At 38.0% G+C, this 19,197-nt stretch overlaps 2 protein-coding genes across 4 annotated transcripts in view; one reads left to right on the top strand and one right to left on the bottom strand.

The window, feature by feature from the left end:
* Window positions 1–19,197, top strand: part of CMSS1 (cms1 ribosomal small subunit homolog) — a 220,513-nt gene that overhangs the window by 30,291 nt on the left and 171,025 nt on the right. The window contains exon 1 of one of the 2 annotated variants that reach the window (XM_050972957.1): window positions 1,636–1,744. The exons of the other annotated variant lie outside the window; for it this stretch is intronic. Coding sequence (XP_050828914.1) covers window positions 1,651–1,744 — 94 coding nt within the window. The 5' untranslated portion in view covers window positions 1,636–1,650. Of the gene's footprint in view, window positions 1–1,635; window positions 1,745–19,197 lie in introns of those variants that run through there. 2 annotated transcript variants of the gene reach the window in all.
* FILIP1L (filamin A interacting protein 1 like) overlaps window positions 1–19,197 on the bottom strand; it is a 129,286-nt gene that overhangs the window by 11,983 nt on the left and 98,106 nt on the right. Inside the window, exon 1 of one of the 2 annotated variants that reach the window (XM_018920148.3) lies at window positions 7,290–7,439. The exons of the other annotated variant lie outside the window; for it this stretch is intronic. The gene's annotated coding sequence lies outside the window, so the exon portion shown is untranslated. Of the gene's footprint in view, window positions 1–7,289; window positions 7,440–19,197 lie in introns of those variants that run through there. 2 annotated transcript variants of the gene reach the window in all.

The following is a 19,197-nucleotide window of genomic DNA, read 5'->3' as shown; positions in this document are numbered from 1 at the left end:
TCCATTTTCTCTAAGATGGGCTTGGCCAGCACTTCATTTTGGAGGCACAGGTGAGAGAGATGGTAGCAATGCATTGTGGCAGGGTTAACTAGCTGAACTTCAAAGCTACAAGTGAATAAGAATCCTGCTAGTTTCTTGCTTTTCACTCTATGACCTTTGGAAATTGCATTGGAACTTTTCCTTATGCATTACAAATTGCTTCTGCATACAGTTCTAGGTACTGAGCCTCTATAGCTCTGGTGACTCAGTGGCCTGGCATATAATTCATTTTCTTGCTATCTGTTGTAAACCTGTAAGTGTTTATAATTGTATTTTTTTTTCTCCCAGTAGGCCACATAGACCTGGGAGCACTTGGTGAGTTATTTAAAGGTGCAACATCAATGCATGTTTTGTCTAAAACGTGTTAATCCTGAGCCAAGGTGATTTGGTTCAGCATATAAGTTTACATGGCTTCTCCAAACTGATCCTCTTCAAAGAGGACTAACACATTGTTTTAGGTTACAGGACAGGAAGATACACTGGAGACCTAAAGATGATAGTATGAGAACTTTTTTAATAGTTATAATTCTAACCAGGGTTTACTTCACAGACTTAATTCACAGTTCAATAGCAAATGATAGTTTAAGTAGCTTCTTCACCTGTGATGAACTGTTTAACTGAACAACATCCTGTACTCTCAGGTCTCTTGATTATGATGTGTTGAAGTAAGATTTTTATGCAGCCTTGATTGTTCACTGTGTTAAAGATCAAATACTCTGCTTAAGAGTAAAAGAAATTGGATCCTTTAGTCGTATGTCCACTCAGAGTGCCAACAGCAGTGTTTAGGGTGATTGTGGTGTTTTGGGTTTTTTAGCTACTCACATGTGTGTGCAGCAGCTGGAGTAACTTCCTTGCTTTTGTAAAATCAATGTTTCTCTATTTTCTAGGGAAAAAAAAATCCCTAAATTGTTGGGATGAAAAAAAGTGGATTTAACTAGTTCTAGCATTTCTGTGATCAATGATTTCTTAAACTCTTTTAAAATTGGTCTGAGGAGTCTTCCTAAAGCCAAGAGAGATACTTACTTTTTCCATCCTTAGTTGTTTTCCAGTGTTCTTTGCCTTTCAAAAACTGTCATAGGAAAAGGCTTTTTTAGGAAAGAGCAGGGTCACGTGCATGTATGCTTCCCTTGTGCCTTCTTATGAAGACTTTGAGTTCCTTGTTCTTTAAGGAACTGTAAATTCAGTTGAACATTCTGTGCCTGGTTAGTGTAGCCCAAACTGATTTATAACTCAGTATCGTTATGTGACATTTGGCTACATGCCCTACTTGATCTCTTTGCTTGCCTCTTGGCTGATGGTCTGTGGTATTCAGGTTATAGTTTTTTGTTTCAGATGTCACTGAAGGAGCTGTAGCATGCTTTCATTACAGTATGTTTCTGATGTAATACATTTTAGCTTTTATCATTAATTTATAATGTGGGTTCAATGGGTTCAAATGCTGAAAATAAAGGAGTTCTCTCTAGCAGAACTTGTAAATTGTTTAATTAACTGCTTTAACCTAGATATATGAGAGGGTCATTTACAAGTTATAAAATATTACCGGTGTCAATTTCTAACTGCTCTCACCCAGTTAATCCTGACAGAAATAAGGAAATGTTGCTGTTTACAGAGATGACAGTAATCCTGTATAGCTCTAGGTGGCTGGTGGGACCAAAGCAGGGGCAAGAAGATCCTTTCCAAAGTGGCTGCTCCTTTGTATACCAAGGTACATTTTCCTCCCTCCTCTTTTGTATGAGTTAGCAACATATGTAAGCTTGACTATTCCTGTCAGCTGTTGTCTGCTGCTTTGCCAAAAGGGAAGCAATGTGTGAATCTCCCAGCAGAAGCCTAATAAGCATTCTCCACCGGTTGGTGTCATCCCTGCACCACCCTTGGAAGCAGCTATTTGTCATCTGGAATTGGCCTGTCCTGATGCTGTACTTGCTGACTTCACTGTAGAGGCTTTCATCCCCCTGCTCTGCTTACTCGTATGCATGCAAATGAATGTGCTCATTTCCATATCAGATCTGTCTTTAGAAACACAGATTTTTAGGTTCTAGGGCTGCCAAGGTTCCTGGTGGCCTTTTCATTGAAGACAATTCAGTGTTTAGTTTCAGAATTTAGTTTTTGACTGCCAATTAAAAAAACTTTTTACATGAAAGAGTATATAGTAGTACTTTGTAAGTTAAGAAGAATGTTTCAGATTTAAGCATTAACACTTGACCATTGCATTTTTTTCCCACACCGTCCTACATCCAGGTTACTGTTCAATACTGGGTTTCAGATATTTAGATTAGGGACTGGCTGCCCCCAGTGTGGCATTGTTACACCCTCAGCTTCAAGTGACCGATATAAATCACTTTCCTTCTTTTTGGTATGATATGTTTTTGGTAACAGAATGGCTTTTCTGAGGTGCAGAATGTGCTTGACCCGGGGCGGCATTTTGAAGTTAAAAACAAAAACAACTGTGGCATTTATTAGGCTTCTGCTGAGAAAACTCTTTGTGGCTAAGTAGAATAGAATCACGTTTGGGAATGTGATGAGTGATGTTAGTTTCAGGTAGGCCAAACTTACATGTGATAAAATTTTTACATTTATTTTGTTCATAATTAGACTTACTGACTGAAAGCTGTATAAATTGTACCAAAAAAAAAAAGATTAAATCCATTGAAAGCTAACAGAATTCAGTCAGCTTAAACTTAACTCTTAAATAGTTTTGCCCATGTACTAAAATTCAATGTGTAATTAAAATGTAAGTTTTCTGAGTGCATTACTTTCTCTTTTTTAAGCAGCCAGTTTTATGTGGTTTTTTTATGGCAGTAGTTTCATGCTGCTTCATTTCAGTTTTTAAAATTTTTCTCCATTCCCTCACTCTGTCATTGCGATAGTTGCTATGCAAACACTAGATAAGCTTTGTGTCTCTCATAAAAAAAGACAAAGTTTTAAATCAGCTATCTGCAATGAATTTGAAAGAAAATGCTTTGAATATTAGGTTTAAGGCAGATTTTAAGAACTCTATCTGTCATTTAAGTGCAACTGTTGTGTTGCTTTCTAGGCCTTTGGAAATCTATAAAGGATAATGAAGTCTGATGTATTGTTTCACATCCCTGACATGTATGCAAGATGAGTGTTTTGCTTGTCAAGAGTGGATTTTTTCCCATCCACGTTTTCAGTTACGTTCACTAGAGCTTTGTGCCCTACCTGATGTATGTCTGTAAAGCTTTGGAAAGTTTGGGCATGAGCAATGGTGGTTGCAGGCTCTGGTTTCTCAGCTTCTTTGAGCATGCAGCATGAAGCAGAATGGCTCAAGTTCTGCTGCTTTGCCTCAGCAGCCACTCTCTGGTGGTCACCTGCCCAGCCTGAGGCTGAAGTCAGGCAGCTGTGTTACATCATCATCGTGTGCATGATGAGCTGCAGCAGCAGGCATGACTTCTGCAACAGGCAAAAAGTCCATGCAATTATCAGCTTGAATGACCAAGGTTATGGTTTTGAGTTGTGTAGAAATGTGGTGTAGCGAGGTTGGGTTGGACTTTCACCCCCAGTATTTCCCTATTGCTGTTAAAGGATGGTTCTATGATGATGTTGCTGGGTGTTCAGCCAGAATTCATGGTTTGCATGAACATTCACCTCTTCACAGTCACATCAGCTCTGGTGAGGTACTGCTTTGGGAGGTGGTTTTTGTACTGTTTTTAACTGGTGGGTACAGACTGACTCAGAAAATCTTCAAATACATTCTGCTAGAAATTGTGAACACTCTGAATGAGCTGTAACTGCCTGAGAGTGCACCACTGGTGCATGGGAGTGAGCACAGCTACTGATCTTCAGGAACATCATGGTGCACTGGACATGCAGGCAAAGTGATTTTTGTCTTGCTGACAGAAAACACAGCAAACCTCAAAATCAGCATAATGTACTGAGAGGTGTTAAGAGTCAAAGTGTCCATTACTTCACTTAAATCATAAGACTAGGCACTATATTTAGAATTTTTAAGCAGTGATTTTTACCTTCTTGGAGCTGAGTAATACATTTTAGTGAATGGTTGAACTAACCAAGCTTTCAACTACATCAAGAAGCTCAACCTACACCCTAAGGGTGCCGTGGCAGAATCTATTCAGTATGAAAAAAAACCCTAAGCAATTAAAAATTACTACTAAGACACAGTTTGTAAGTTCAAGTCAAGTTGCTGACAAGATAAAGTGTTGAGGGAAACTATTAATGAGACAGCACTACAGTTATAACAGTTATATACAATGCTTTCTAAAGATATGTCTTCCTACATTGTAAAGTCCTTAGGATTCTCTGACTTAGATATTTTAATTGCTTTTTTAATGAACTTTATTCAGGTAGTACCACACCCAGGATTTGAGAACAGCTGCTCATAGGAAAGGTCCAGAGGAGCTGTAGTGGCTCATGTAGTTGCCCATGCCATGTTTACATGTGGTAAAGAATTTCTCCTGAACAAAAGTAGCAGTTTTTTAAGATCTGCCACAGGGGAGAAACTTACCAGGAGTAAAACCAGGATTTTTTTTTTTTTTTTTAATGCCATGACAAGCGCGAAATTGGTAATTCATCATAGTATTAGGTAAATAGTATGAAAATTCTGTTGCTCAGCACAAATCAAGAAATAATTAGATTTTACTACTACTTATGGGGAATAGAAACTATCCCTCGTCTTCTGGATCAAATCTCTAAAAATTCTGCTGTCAGCAGATGTTTGTCAGTGGAGGAAAGGGAAGTGACGGGAAAGGAACAAAGGGTCAGTGCAGTTTGATAGGAAGTTGACTTTCATTTCTGGAGGATATATTTGTTCTTATAATGTTGTCATATTGGATGTTGTGAAAATTGCTATAAAAAATTTAGATGAAGAAATACAATTGTTTAGGACTGAGTTACATGATGATTCTTTTATTTCACTGCGTCCTTTTACTTTTAATAGAAACTAGTATTTTAATCACTTAAAATTAGGAATACCAATCAATTAATACCCAAAACATGTTAGAAAATCTGATCTAATAAAGGAGTGTAATGGGGGGGGGAGAAACAGCAGTGAGACAGTTTAATCATTATACCTCCATCTAATTATTTTGGAGTTTTACCAGTATAAATAAGAGCAAAATTGGTTCTGTAAGTATTAAGAGAAGAATGTTTTCTTTTTAATCTGAGGAAGAGAGACTATGAGAAGTAGAGTTCTGGCTTTTGATAGATGTTATTATTTGTTTTAGGCTAGCAGTATTCAGGGTACAGATGGTACTTTAGATACTGCTAGAGCAGTAATCAGTGATAGAAATCACACTTCTTTGTTGGATTTGGATTTAAATTCTCTTATCTATGGGGAGACTTTTTTCTTTTTTCTACTTAGTGCGTCTGTCAAATTTATTGCAAGCGTAGCATTCCTGTTAATATTTTTTCTTTGCCATATTGTAGTCTTTTCTTCAGCTCATCCTTTCTACTCAGATACTCTTTTTGAAGACCGTCACTTAACTTTGGTTCCTGACACATCTGTTCACAAGATAGCTAAGTTTTCTACTTTATAACTTGACACTGGATATTTAGAAAACTAAGTAATCACTTTTAAACTGCAAGGACTCTGTACATATGACAGAATAGTGAGCTGAAAACTTTTTAAGGGGCTCAGGATACTGATATGGGGTATTGTTTTTGTACTGTGAAATTACGTTTGTTCTGGTTGCTAGGATTCTTTTCATTCTATATATACACTATACAGTGCCCTCTTCCCTGATTCTCTCAACAGAGGTATAAACTTTGCTTTTTACAAAAAAGAATATATTGGAAACATGGATGTGACTTTTGTCTAATTGCCAGGTTAATATTACATAAATACCTGAATTATATTTGAAATAAAATGTCTCTTTATATTTACATTTTTAGAAGCATGTTGAAAATAACTGCTTCATATTTTCTCCATGTTTAAAGCCAAAAAAAAAAGTTATGAAAAATTTCACACAAGGTATTTTGGCTCATCCTCTGAATCCGTGTATGCATGATACTACAACAATGCATCTGTTAGTACCAGTTTTGATTTTTCCTAAATATGTAATTGAACAAGGATTCTGCAGGATTTAAAACATCAAATAAATGGAAAAAGAACCCTTACTTCTCTCCTAAAACTTGATTTATTTTTCAACTAAGGAAAAGGAGAACATACCACAAAAATATGTTTAACCTATAAGAAGAGTTCAAAATTCAAGGTCTTAAGGTCTAACTTTTCTAACATTTTAATTTGCACATAGGACTCAGAAGAGCAGTGCTCAGTAGTTCTAATTTGCAAGTAGGACAGTACAATTGATTTAATTGCAGTTGTTCCTATGAACAGAGATTTGACAGGGTTTGGCCCTTAATTAACGGAGAGGACAGTCAGGTGTGAATTATAAACACACTGAAGTCTAATCTTCCAAGGTGCTTTGTGCCTCGTCAGAGCTGTTTATGATTCCTTGTTTTCTGGAGTTAATAGCTGCAATACTGTTGAACATCTTGCAGAATAAGCCTTGAAGAGAGCAGTGTGCTTTCTGATCCTCACACTCATGTGTTTGACCAGAATTAAACTTTTTTTTTCATAAAAATCTGACAGTTTTGCCCTCTTGTGATTTGACACTTGCACGCAAGACACAGAAGAGGGAAGCAGTGTGTATGAGTTGAAAAGTTTGTTAGTAATAAAACTAGTTGCAATTCTTTCTTTTACACATACATTACTTTGCAATAAGACTGTGCTATGAGGAAATTTATATATCTCTCTGAAAACTACAGTAGAAGTTGTTCAAAAGTATAGTAAATGCTTAGAGACGTGTGTGTACATGTCTGCTAATATATAGCATATGCATGTAAATGCAGCAGAAAGAGAGGCAGTAGCTCTACCTAATATATTACAATACTGTTGGACTCCTTCCACTGCTTTAAATGCAGTCATGATTTTATCCGACCATTTGGAAAGTGTGTGTAATTCATAACTCTCTCCTCCTTTAATGTTACATTAATTCCTCATCTGTTGCCTCTGCAGGAATTGTTTTAAAGATAGTTTTTAACGCTTGAAATAGTCACCCTATATATGATTCACCAGACATCTTCTAGATCTCTTGGTGCTGTTCTGGGGTATTTCATTGTTTCTCACTTCCTCACCCATCTTTTTTTCTTTTTTTCTTTTTTTTATTTTTTTTTTTTTTAGTGACTTTCTTAAAAAAAAGGTATCTCAGCAGGAAAAAGCCAGAAGCGCCAGTGCTTGCCAGAAGAAGCTTGCTTCCCACCCTCTGCCTTACCTTGCGCTGGCGGGCTAGAGTAATCCCGGGTGAGCCGGTGCTGCGGGGCGCGGGCGCTGCGCGGTGGCATCGGGGCTGCTGCGAGCATTCCAGCGCTATTCCAGCGCTCCCGCGGAACAATGAGGGATGGGCGCGCGGGCGGCCCGAGCCTATGCACCATTACGTCAGCGCCTTGCCATATAAGGCGCGGTGCAGCCCCGCCGCGCTGCCCGGTGCGCTCCGGTGCGGCCGCTGCCCGGGCAGAGCTGCCGCCGCTGGGCAGCTGGGCTCGGCCACTCTGGGCAGCTCGGCCACCGCTGGGCAGCCGGGCTCGGCCACTCTGGGCAACTCTGCCGCCTGCGGGCAGCTGGGCTCGCCCACCTCTGGGCAATTCGGCCCTGCCACCTCTGGGCCACTGTGCTCGGCCACCTGTGGGCAGCTCGGCTCATCCGCCTGTGGGCAATTCGGCCATCTGTGGGCAACTCAGCCCGGCTCGGCCACCTCGGGGCAGCTGGGCTCGGCCCTTGGCAGCTCAGCAGTGGGTGCTGGCTCCGGCCAGCCCCGCGCTGTGTGAAACTTTGCGTTTGTCCTCCAGCTCAGGGCCAAGAAGAATGTGCGGAAGGTTTGGGTTAGGGCAGTTCCTCTCTAGCACTGATAATAAAGTCGTTTTAAGTTGTTACTGATTAGGTACAATGTTTTCCACTTAGTCCCGCAGCCTAGAGCTCGAGATCGGAAAATCTAAATTCCAAGTCATCTTGTTTAATTAGTTGTTCTAAGGGAGCTTTTTCTGTTGGTTCGGTTTTTTTCTTTTAATTTTATTATGACGAAAAATGCAACTTTAGCTGAACTCCTCTGAGGGGGATATGAACTTTGAGCCTTCCTTTTTTTTTCCTTCTGTAAAGAGTCGGGGTCCTTGGAGGATAGTATTTTATTTCCTGGTGATGTAACTACAAAACAATTCTCTTAAGTGATGATGGGAAGGCCAGATGAAATCTGATTTTTTTTTTCCTCCAATGTTTTCTCTACAAACCCCTTTCCTTATTCATATGTTTGTGTTTCAGCTAACACAATTAAGCAGTCCAACCAACTATTTTTAGAAAGAAGGTCTTGAAGAAATGAATTGTTTGTTTTAATATTTAGGAAAGAGGCAGAAAGCCAAAAAATAGGATTAGACTGAAGAACTTAAAATGTATCTCTTGTGTTCCCCATCCTTTAGTGTACACCCCGAATCAACACTGATGACAGAAAGAAATACTGGAAATAGGTATGAAGTTTGTTACTGAAAATCCACTAAGGGATAACAGGAGTCAGTGAAACAAACTCCTCCTTTTTTGTTAGTGGGTAAATTAGACCATTGAAAGGCTTTCTACACTATTGAAGTAGTAGGTGCATCCACAATTAATTTATTTGGAGCATTTGAATTTTAGTCTTCATCTCTGTAGCTTAAGCTGTAGCCTTGCCTGCCTTTAGTGTGTTTTGTCATAGTGAACATAATGCTAACAATAAGGCAAGTTACTTATTTGGGGGTGTTGTCTGTAGATATGAAGACAAATGGTGATTAAGATGTTTGCATTTCATTAACAAGACAGATATTTTCTAGCTATCTTGCATATATTTACCCCGAGTGTAGCCTGAAAAAGATACTTATTCTTTAGTTGACAAATTCCAGGCAACCCCTTACATGGTTACTGAGTAAAGACTTCCTCAGAACTCTGCTGCTTATTTGCATGGGTGATCGTGCTGTGTCCCCTTTGTAAGTTTCTGAGAAAGTTCAGATTTGGGTACCTTGTCAGAAGACTTTCAAACTATTTAATACTAACCCTTCCCAAATGGTTTTGGAGATAGAAAACATATTTGAATACACCAATGGACAGACCAGGATAATATTTCATTTGCAGTTCTAGGGAAAGTTAATAATCAAATCCAAACAGAAGCAAAATAACCTGTCCTTTAGCTGATATTGGCCTATTCAGCTCCTTGGCTAATGTTTTTGGAGGCTAACCGTTTGTCTAGTTTTTATCAAAAGCATTATGCCAATATGGATCATTTGAAATACAAGCTCATCTAGGTGACCTTGGTATGGGAAATATCTTCAGCTACAAACTCAGCCTTTCTGCTGGGACTCTGTTTAAAATGGCAGGACAACTGAAGGTGCAAGGTGCTAAGAGCAGGCTGTGGAGGTACTGTTGTATCCACTTCTGATTTGCAGGGAAGTTATTCAGTGCAAAGTAGGTAGGAGTTAAATGTGAATGCATCCTTTTTTGCATGTATCTATGTAAACATAAATATATAAATCCTTGGAGGTGAAAACTATTGTTTCTGTCCTGGGTTTGTTTTTTTTCTTCCCTTCCCCTTGCAATTGCTTTGTTTTTTGCAACTTTCCCTTCACCTGCACACACCCTGTTTCTGTAGTCTATATGAAAATTGCCTGCATTTTTGTTCCACCACATGAAACAGCTGGTTTAGGCCATAAGCAGCTTTGAAGAAGAGGACTTCTCAAAAGCTGGTAATCAAAAATTCATCCTCACAATCTAGTTCTATTTTGGAGTTCCAAGGAGCACATTTCAGATAGTGCTGGTGATAAGTTTATTGGTAGTATGGGAACAGGGAATAGAGAATGCAAGTCCTTCTGTTTATAAGTCTGTGTTTACATCTGGGGATGGCCAAAATACCAACTCCTCATTTCTTAGTTAATTCCTCTCTGCAATACAAAAGTGCTCATCTGTGACCTTCTGCAAACCAGCTTTATCAAAGAGCATCAGCTGAGTGTATAATGACCTGACTTCCTTCTTTTATATTGTTGTGACTTAAGGGACATTGTACAGTGCTACCCAAGCCCTGTTAAGGGCTTGGATAATTTATTAAAAATTCCAAGTTCTGGACTACAATAATATGAAAAGTTCATTTTTATCTGAGCCAATGAATTGGGTTGCAAAGGAGCCTTCCTTTAGTGCATTTTTACAGTTTCTTTCAGTATCTGTAGGTGGAATCCTGGCATTGGTGCACTGAAGAGGAAAAGAAAAAAAGCCTTTGGGCAGGCAGCTATGCCTGTCTCATTCTCTCTTGCTTCTTGAAAATTAATTCTGTTTCCTTAGTTGCTACACATAGTTTTGCATAGAATTCGTGCATTTGCAAGTATTGTGACAACAGAAGTTGATTTATAGATTGTTGATTTGTAGAAATTGGAGACCAAAAGAAAATCTAATTAAATTATTGGTGCATCTCCTGTCAATGCAGGGCTCCTCTCTGCAGCTGCTTGCAGTGACTTTTTTCTAGTTGCTGCTTATCATTTTGTATTGTTCTTTGTGCCCACAAAATCTTTCAGGATTTTACTTTAGAAAAATAGAAGCTGGGAAGATGGAAGATAATATGGGGCAAGGAGAAGATAGGACAAATAAGCTAGAAGACTTTGAGGCAGTTGTTTAGACTTTATCTTAAACTATCTGAATTCCTCCCATTACTTCCATCGTTAAACTTCTCTTTTTCTTCCCATGGTGTTTCATAGCAGCAGTTCCAGTGTCCTTAAACCCATAACCTATCTATTGCAGCATTTGACCCCTTCCTTTGGCCATTTTGTATCTAAGATAAATAAAGGAAATTAGAACTTGGGCCTCAGTTCAAGAAAGCACTTAAAACATAGCCCTGTGTATTTTTGTTGAAAAAGGAAAGGACTTCAGCAGAAGTCTGATTTTAATGATATATTGAAATGTTTGGCTGAATCAGGCTCTTGGTCACATTTACTTCATGTAGATATTGTTGAAGCTTGGGGCTTCTGAAATTCTCCCTGGGGTCTAAATCTTTGGGTTACTTTCACATTCCAAAAATAAACATCTACTGAGGTACAAATACTGTCAAAGCTTTTATTAGTATTTTACATTACTTAGAACTGTTTGCTTTTTTGGAGGTGGTCTGCTTAAGTTTTGCATGTGATGCCTGGAGAACTGAAACATATGCAGAATTGACAAGTTGGAATTTTATTGCCTTGCATGAATGGGAGCTTATATTTAATGTTTTAATAACTCATGTGACTTCAAGGATTTTTCTCCACTGTGTGCTCAGCCTTGTCTCTGAAATCTGTGGGAGTTTGGATATTACTCAGTGGAAGAAGATTCACTCTAATTATTTCTTAGATTATTAGCATCCTTCAAAACTTTTTCAATTTATCTTTATTATTTCTCCTAGCATTATGTTTGATGATCTTTTAGATTTCATCTGTAAAGTGTTTTAGAGTTTCATATCCTAATGTGTAGACTAATTTCTGAATATTGCTAAGAGAAATATGGAGGTTATAATGGCTTATTTACAGTCTGAAATGTACTGACAATGGATAAATGCATGTGGAAGGCAAGGAGCAGAAGCAGGGGAAAGTTCTAAAGGTAACATTCTTCAGATTCATTTTACTGTGGACCATGGGTGGAAAGAGATTACTCTGGTTTTAATTTTTTTTGGCAGCAGGGAAAAATATCTTCTCAAACTCTCCTATTGTTTACAGATTCCATTTCTCTCCCCCCCCCTTTTTTTTTTTTTTTTTTTTTGCAGATACAAATAAAATTCCTAGCCAAATATTAAGGATAATTAGATCCCTTTATGTTGGGTGTTGTATAGGAAAGTTGATGACTGCACCTCTCAACTATTAATGGCTTCTAAGGAGAACTTGCAAGTGCTTCATATCTGCTTGTGTGATGGTTTCATTTTGTATATGGGACCAAGGTAATTTTTTATGAAAAAGACAATCTTTTGCATGGCAGAGTTTATTATAAACAAGGATGGGTAGAATTTAATTTGTATGCCTTCCCTTACTCTATATAAACACATATGGCCAAGTAATCTTTCCTCTGTGATAAAATGAGATAATGTCCTTTAGTTCATGAAAGGTCTGCACAAGAGTGTATTTTAAGAAGAAGTTTGGGATTGGAGGCTTGTTTTGTTTGTGATGGGTTCTGCAGTGAGATTTTTTTATCAGCCCACCCCCACCCACAAGTATGCTTGTCTAGTTGGGCTATTTCTGGAGGCACGACAGCCATTTCAGTATTAATGCAATAGCAAAAGTGAGTTGTAATCCTGTGAAGACTTAGGACCTTGGAAGGTGCTCAGTTTCATGTCTGTAAACATGCTTGAAAGTAGAACATATTTTAAATGCCTGTCTTTACTCATTAGACTGCAGAAAAAAATGACACTGTACTACTTTTTTTTATCCATTTCCTTTGAATCCAGTCAAAGCAAGATTCTTTTTGTAGAACTTCAGGGAAGTGGTATGTTTGAAACATTTTGAGCTTCAGGTTTGACTCCACATGAATCCCTGTCTCCTTTTTTAATGTATTAATGTAAACTGTGAGTTCAGTCATTTTATTCAAAGTGATCAACTCCTTTTCAGAGCAGTATAATTCTTGTTTGGATAAAAAACTGTGCAGGTTTGCTGACTCAGCTTTTCACACTGCCATGAATTGAACATGGTGCCAGTGGAGGATGTTTCTTTCAAAGCTTTGATGCTATGAAGTGAAAAAGTAGATCAAGTTACTGCAGGCTCTTTCAACTCCTCCATATCATGCACCATGACTTCCCTTATGCTTTTCCCTGCACATCTCTTGTTCCTGCACATGTTGCTGGGTGAGGCGTTCCAACAATGGCTTGGTGAGCAAAGCCTCACCAGAGGAGGTAGATAGGTAGAAGGGATTTGGCATTCAGTGCATTTCTTGGGGGTTGCAGGTTTACAGGAGCCTCCTGAGGCCATTGGCTACTTTGGGAGCACAAGCCTGTCAGGCACATAGGTGAATGTGGGCTTGAATGCGGCATCGGAACTGGAAGAAGGCTCATCGCTGCCACTGATTTTATGCAAAGTGGAGTACAAAGCTGTTATGCTTTATTTTCTTTTTTGGTGGTTTGTGGAGGGATAGAATGTAAGATAGTGCAGAAGGTAGTCTCACCCCTGAGGAGCTGCAGCTGTACTAATCACCAAAGATTAGGAACAGGCCTGCCCTTAATAGGCCACTGCTGTGTCCAGTAAGAAGATGAGCACTACGGAAGAGTGGGTTAGCTGGTTGAGGTGAGAGTTGGAGTTTGTTGGCTGTGCTGTGAAGGAGTTAGTGCTGTGAGGAGCTGCACATGAGAAATCACTGAGAAGGAATGGGAGCTTTGCAATAAGATGACAACAGTGGTTAAGTAGAGAGAATCCAGAATTAAAATGTATCGTGAAGCCTACCTGTCATTGTAATAATTCTGTTGAACAGGCTTCTCTTGCCTCCTACTGATTACACAGTGAAAACAGAGCTCTTAAAGAGCTTTTTTGAAAGGGAATAAGGCTGTAGAAGAATTAGTATGGATGCTAAAGAAGGTAAAATTTGCAAGGAGAGAAAGTATTTTTTTATTGGGCTGCCTGCATTGGCAGAGTAAAACACAAACATGCTCATGGGCCTGGAGGCCATTCTTTGGGTCTTAAGATGCTGCATCTATGTTACAAATCTGTGTAATAACAGACATGTTTTCTGCCTTGATAAACCCCCCCTTAGGATTCCTGGTAAGAAATACGTTCAGAAATACATTCTTACTCTCTGTAATTTCAGTAGCTATAAGTTAGTTCCTGTTTAAAGTACAGTGCTTCAAGATATTGGTGATTTTGGTACCTATTCAAGGAATACGTGTTGAAATAACACAGAGGCAAATGCATCCTATAGAGGCTGTTTTAGATTGTGGATTCCTAGGGATGTAATGTAGCTCATAAAACTTTGATCCCTTTGGGATTCAGAATTGCTGAGCTGTCTGATGGATTCATAGTTTAGAAATGTGACTTAGTTGTGTGGTTCAGTTCTCTGGTCTGGAAAAGTATTTACAGAATTTCTTGACCTCCTAGGGTATAGTTGCATGTAGCTCTTTGTGTTAGTCTTGCCCACAGCAGGTACTGTTCAAGGAGTCTCTTGGGCTTGGGGAAATGTATTTAGCAGACTCAGACACTCCACAGCTCCAGAGTCTGCAACAAAAATTTTACAAAACCCTGGAGTGAGGAAGGATAACAAATACAAAAGGGTATTAATTTGGCTTTTTTACAGCAGCTGGCATGAGACGTATCAGCCTTAAGAGCCATTACTTTCAACTTGGCAATATTGAAGTTGTGTCATTATCTGGGAACACTTTTATTGATCTCATGTCTCCAGGTGTTATGTCAACAGGGTGGACTATTACTAAGAAAGTCTTCTAGGAGATGAACTAAATGCTTGAGTAGCCTACAGTTTGCTTCATGATTGAAAACTGAATTTTGCTTCATGATTGAAAACTGAATTAAAGCACAAAACAAGTGGTTTAAGGAAATTCTCTTTCAGCACCTGAAGGAAAGGCAAAATTTTCTTTTAGTCCCTAAAATCTTATGCTCTTTAAACAGTCTTCCTTGCAACCTTTCCACTGCTTTATAGTCTACTCTATTTTGTGGAGTTTTTTTAGTTGTTGAGTACTTTATTTTTAACCTGTTTTGTTCAGATACCTATTTTTAGTTGTAAGGAAGAAGCTTCTTTACCTTTTAACATTGTTTCCCCTGCATAATTTGGTTGAAAGAATTTTGACAGAGCACAATTTCTGTCTTCTATGTGCTCTGGCCAGTGAACTCAGGAGCTTTTTATATGAAGATTAATATTAATTAGATGAAAAATACTTACAGTCCATACAAATTGCACTTACAAAGAGTGTAGTCAGGATGAACTGCATAGAATTGATTAAAGAGAGCAATATACTGGGTTGTTGTAGTGATAAATTTTTGTAAGTGAAATCTCTGGTGGCATATTCTGCTGTGAAATCACATAGTACATTTGATAATTGCTAAAATTTATCTTATAAGCAGACTGTACTAATACTCAAGAAAAAATTAAGCTAATTTCTTAAATGGATTCAAAAGGTGACTCTACAGAATAAAGGTTTAAACACAATTTGTAGACCTTTGGGTTATTTACCCTCTGCCCCCTCTCCAGTAAATACAGAACTATATAATAGGTAAATATTTGTGCATAACTCTAGCCAGTAGCAAGGACAGAGGAGAAAAGTGGTTCTGGTTATTTTAATGCAGTACTTATGCAGCCTTTTTGTGTTTAGTTTTTAAAATTATACAGAAATGTCTCGATTCCATTTATAATAGACAGAGGCCTAGAACTAGAAAACTGCAAAAGAGTAAGTATATTTTTGAATTCCTAATGTATATTGTACTGGTTTACTGATCCAGTTGTGCATGACCTCTTAGTTTGATTCAAGTTTGGAGCACATGAAGTTTGTTAGTTCTTTTCTCTTTTACTCTGTTTTTCTGATTTTACTTGTTTTTATTTCAAATCTCCATAGTAGATGGGCAGAGGCTGTTCTCAAACAAATCAGTCCTTGATATTGCTGCTGAGTAACAGCATACATGAATCCAGCACTACCAAAACAGGATGAGTTATTTTGCTAGAAGCCCAAAATGTGTCCAGAGTGACATAAGGTTATACAGAGCTTGACAAGAATAAACACTTTGAGAGCTATAAAATTGCTTTGACCTTGGGGCTTGGGAACCTAAGTGGAGCCTTAACTTTTAGCTATCTGTGTGCATGTAAATCAAAGCAAGTCATGCCCAGCAATGTTGCTAAGTATATTTTTCTCAGCAGTCAGTGTGACAGATGGTTGCAGTTCTTGGAGCAGTTGTGGTAGGCATAGGTATCCCTGGAGCAGAAACACTCATAGCTTGGGTGCTTGTGGAAACCCTGATCATGGCTTTGCTCGTGGAAAGTAGGGTTTGAGTTGGAGGGAATTCTGAAGCATCTCCAGAGCTGTTGGGAATCACTCTGAAAAGTTTATAAACTTTTACACAAAGGAGTTCTGGGTGTGTCTGAACTTCAGTGAACGATGGTTCCAATGGATTTTGATTTCTTTCAGCTAGTTAATATTTAGAATGAATGATTGAGAGCTGTTTGTGATACCTTAGCTTTAAATGATGTCCTGGTCTATGTTCCACATGTATTGATACAGAATTTGGATAATTTAGTCAAACTCATTACTATTGCTATGATATTGGGCTTTCTTGGAAGCTTTTTCTCTCTTTTAGGGACTTACCAAAAGCAGCAAAGCTGCCCTTTTTTGATAATGGATTCCTACAGACTTCAGGGAATAGCATTAACATAGGTAATACCAAAAGAAATGGGGAATCGCGTTTGTGAATCTTTTTGCAAGTACAATAATTTGTTTCTTTTCATAACTGCAGTATAACAGAGAGACCAAATCACTTTGTGAAGTTGTTTGGTTGGGATTTTTTTTTTCTTAAACTATTGCACCAGCTATTAACAAGGTTTTTTTCTCTTCTTGTACTATTCTGTTCCTCTCTCTGGTTTTTATGTGTGTCTAGGAGCCAAAACCAATAAAAGAGGCTAACATTGGTTAGGTGAGTTCCAGTTTGTCTTTGTCATGTTGGAAGAAGAAAATCCATTAGTAGAATATTGAAAGGTGGAGGGAGGGCCATGTGAAGATGCCAATGTCCAATAGAGTGACGGGGAAGGAATGATTAGAGGTATTTTTAGCATTTCCAATGGAATGCAGGGAGGCTCATCGATTGCACTTTTGTTCCCAGAGGGAGGTCAGTGGGAAAGGAAAGAGGTCCAGGATCAGGAAGAATCACAAATGCTTTTCACTTTGACATTAATCTCAGTTTAGAAAGGAGAATGCCTGGATATTGCTTTTCTGCATGGAATTATCTTAGAAATCTTGTGTTTCAAAGATGGCCAACTTGTTACTGTCAGTTGCATGGCATTGAGGACAGAGAAAATGGTCATATCTTTCATAATTAAGAAAAATGTTCACTTTGTTTTCTGGTAGAGTTTTGGGTTTGATTTTTTTCTTTTAATGTCTTCATTCTTCTGACCCTGACATTGTTCTGTCTCTCTCATAGTAATTTCTTAAGTGACAGCAATTTTATAATAGAACCTTATTGTTTTGTTGTGTCATTTTTCTGGTGAATATTTGAATATTTTACTTTCACTAAACTTTTCTTCTCTTTTAAAAACCACTTCTTCATTGACCTGAACTATGAAAGCTGCTATATCTAAAACCCCATCAGGTGACAGTCCTTTTAAAGCGTATGTTTGTGTGCATGGTTTTATGACATTTATAGGCTATTACTGTTTCCACTTTGATGAACAATGAATGTACCAGGAATGTGTTCATGTGCAATATTTGAATGCAAATCCTGAGTTAAACACTTTCACAGCTCTGAAGCTATGGGTGTATTGGTACAAGCTGGAATTCCACATGTTATTTCTCTCTTAGGAATTGCACAGCTCTCTTAGGTATTCTTTTGGCTGCTGCCTTTTGGGCATATGCATTTTATAAAGTTGCTTAAAGAAAACATTTTTTCCTTCTTTTTCATAGATGCAGTTTGGGAGAGAATTTTATTCCGTTTTTTTAGAACCTGTAAATTCAAATGAAGTTGGGTTGTTTTGTGTGTTTTTTTGTATGACTAGTTGGGAAGAGAAGTGTGATTCTCTTCTCTTGGAGTGAGAAAGTTTGTAAGTGCTACAGAGCAAGCAAACCTTAAAGGGGGACACAACTATCAAGCAGCTGAGTGGTTCAGACTGAAAAGTGCTTGGGCATCTGAATTCTGTGGTTCACAGTGAGCATGCTCAGAGGTTTTGTTACTTGCAAAGAAATATTACATCATCTTATTTGCAAATAGGCTATAGCTGTCTTTACATCCAACAGAATTCTCAAGTGGGATATCAAATACATGCATTACATAATCAGAACAAAGCCTTTATTGGTTGATTGTACCCTTAGGGTGGGATGCTGAATGGTAGTTGCATATGGAAGACATAATCTTGCAGACTTAACCATTTCCTAACTATGCTATCAGCAGCTATGAAGTGAAATAATAGCCTGGCGATAAGATTCACTTGGGAAGGGTGTAGCTAAAGAAAAAAAGATTTTAAATTGATTTAATGAGTTCATCATCTTTCTGTAAATGCACTTAAATGTATTGAAACAAACAGAAAGAACTAGAAGAGTTTTATGGATATATTTATTGACTGATTTGCAGAACTTTCATGTGGTATAATTCCTGTTGTTAATGAATTCAAAGGAGGTAGACCAATTTCCACCCAGTCTGTGGTTTTAATTTATTGGAAAATGATCCACTTAAAAATACCAGAAATATTTTTTTTTGTAATGGAATATTAAATTTGTCTTTCTAAGCTAATTTAAATACTTTTTAGAGTTATTCACTTGTTAAGGACCATATGTGCAAAATATGTCTGGTGATTTTAATTGGTCCAGTTCAGAACTGGTCTGGTTTTTAATAAGATCTTTTTTTGTGAAAGGCATAATATAGAGCTTATAATTCTCAAGCTACATGAAAGTGATACCAAAGTTTGGTCTTTTATTGATTGTCATGGTATTTTTTGTGATCTCTGTCTAGTTTTTAATGAACCTGGATTTTATAAACCAAATTAAATAAACAGGTAAGTCCTTACTCTGAGGGAAATGAGACCACATTAAAAAAACAAAAGCAAAAACCAAACAAAACCCCTATGTTAAAAAATCTGAGCTTTATGTTATGATGATCTATATGTGATTTCCTGTGTTGTCTTAATGCAGTTTTTATATGTGGCTTCAGGGTTAAATTTTACTGAACTTTCTAATTAAAGCTGCTAGTCAGCCTTTGGGTATGTGTACCTTTTAGGCTGGAAGGTGTTCTTCAGGGAAAATGCTGACTGAACCCAAGGCCATGGGTTTTGTTCCTGTCTTCCCTCTTGTGCTGCTCCCAGACTAAATTAGGCTCCAGTATGAGTAAATAATGAAGTTTTACTTTGATTCTATTTAGTTTAGTAACACTTTTTATTCCATGAAACTTCTCTTGAAGCTGGCCAGCATGTCTACTTTTGTGCTGTTTGTCATCGAGTGACTCCCGTTGAAAATGCTTGGTTATTTTAAACCTGTT

The sequence above is a fragment of the Serinus canaria genome, chromosome 1 (genome assembly GCF_022539315.1).
Source record: "Serinus canaria isolate serCan28SL12 chromosome 1, serCan2020, whole genome shotgun sequence".
NCBI lineage: Eukaryota > Metazoa > Chordata > Aves > Passeriformes > Fringillidae > Serinus > Serinus canaria.
The sequence above is the reverse complement of the archived record's forward strand: the minus strand, read 5'-3'. Positions and strand labels throughout refer to the sequence as shown.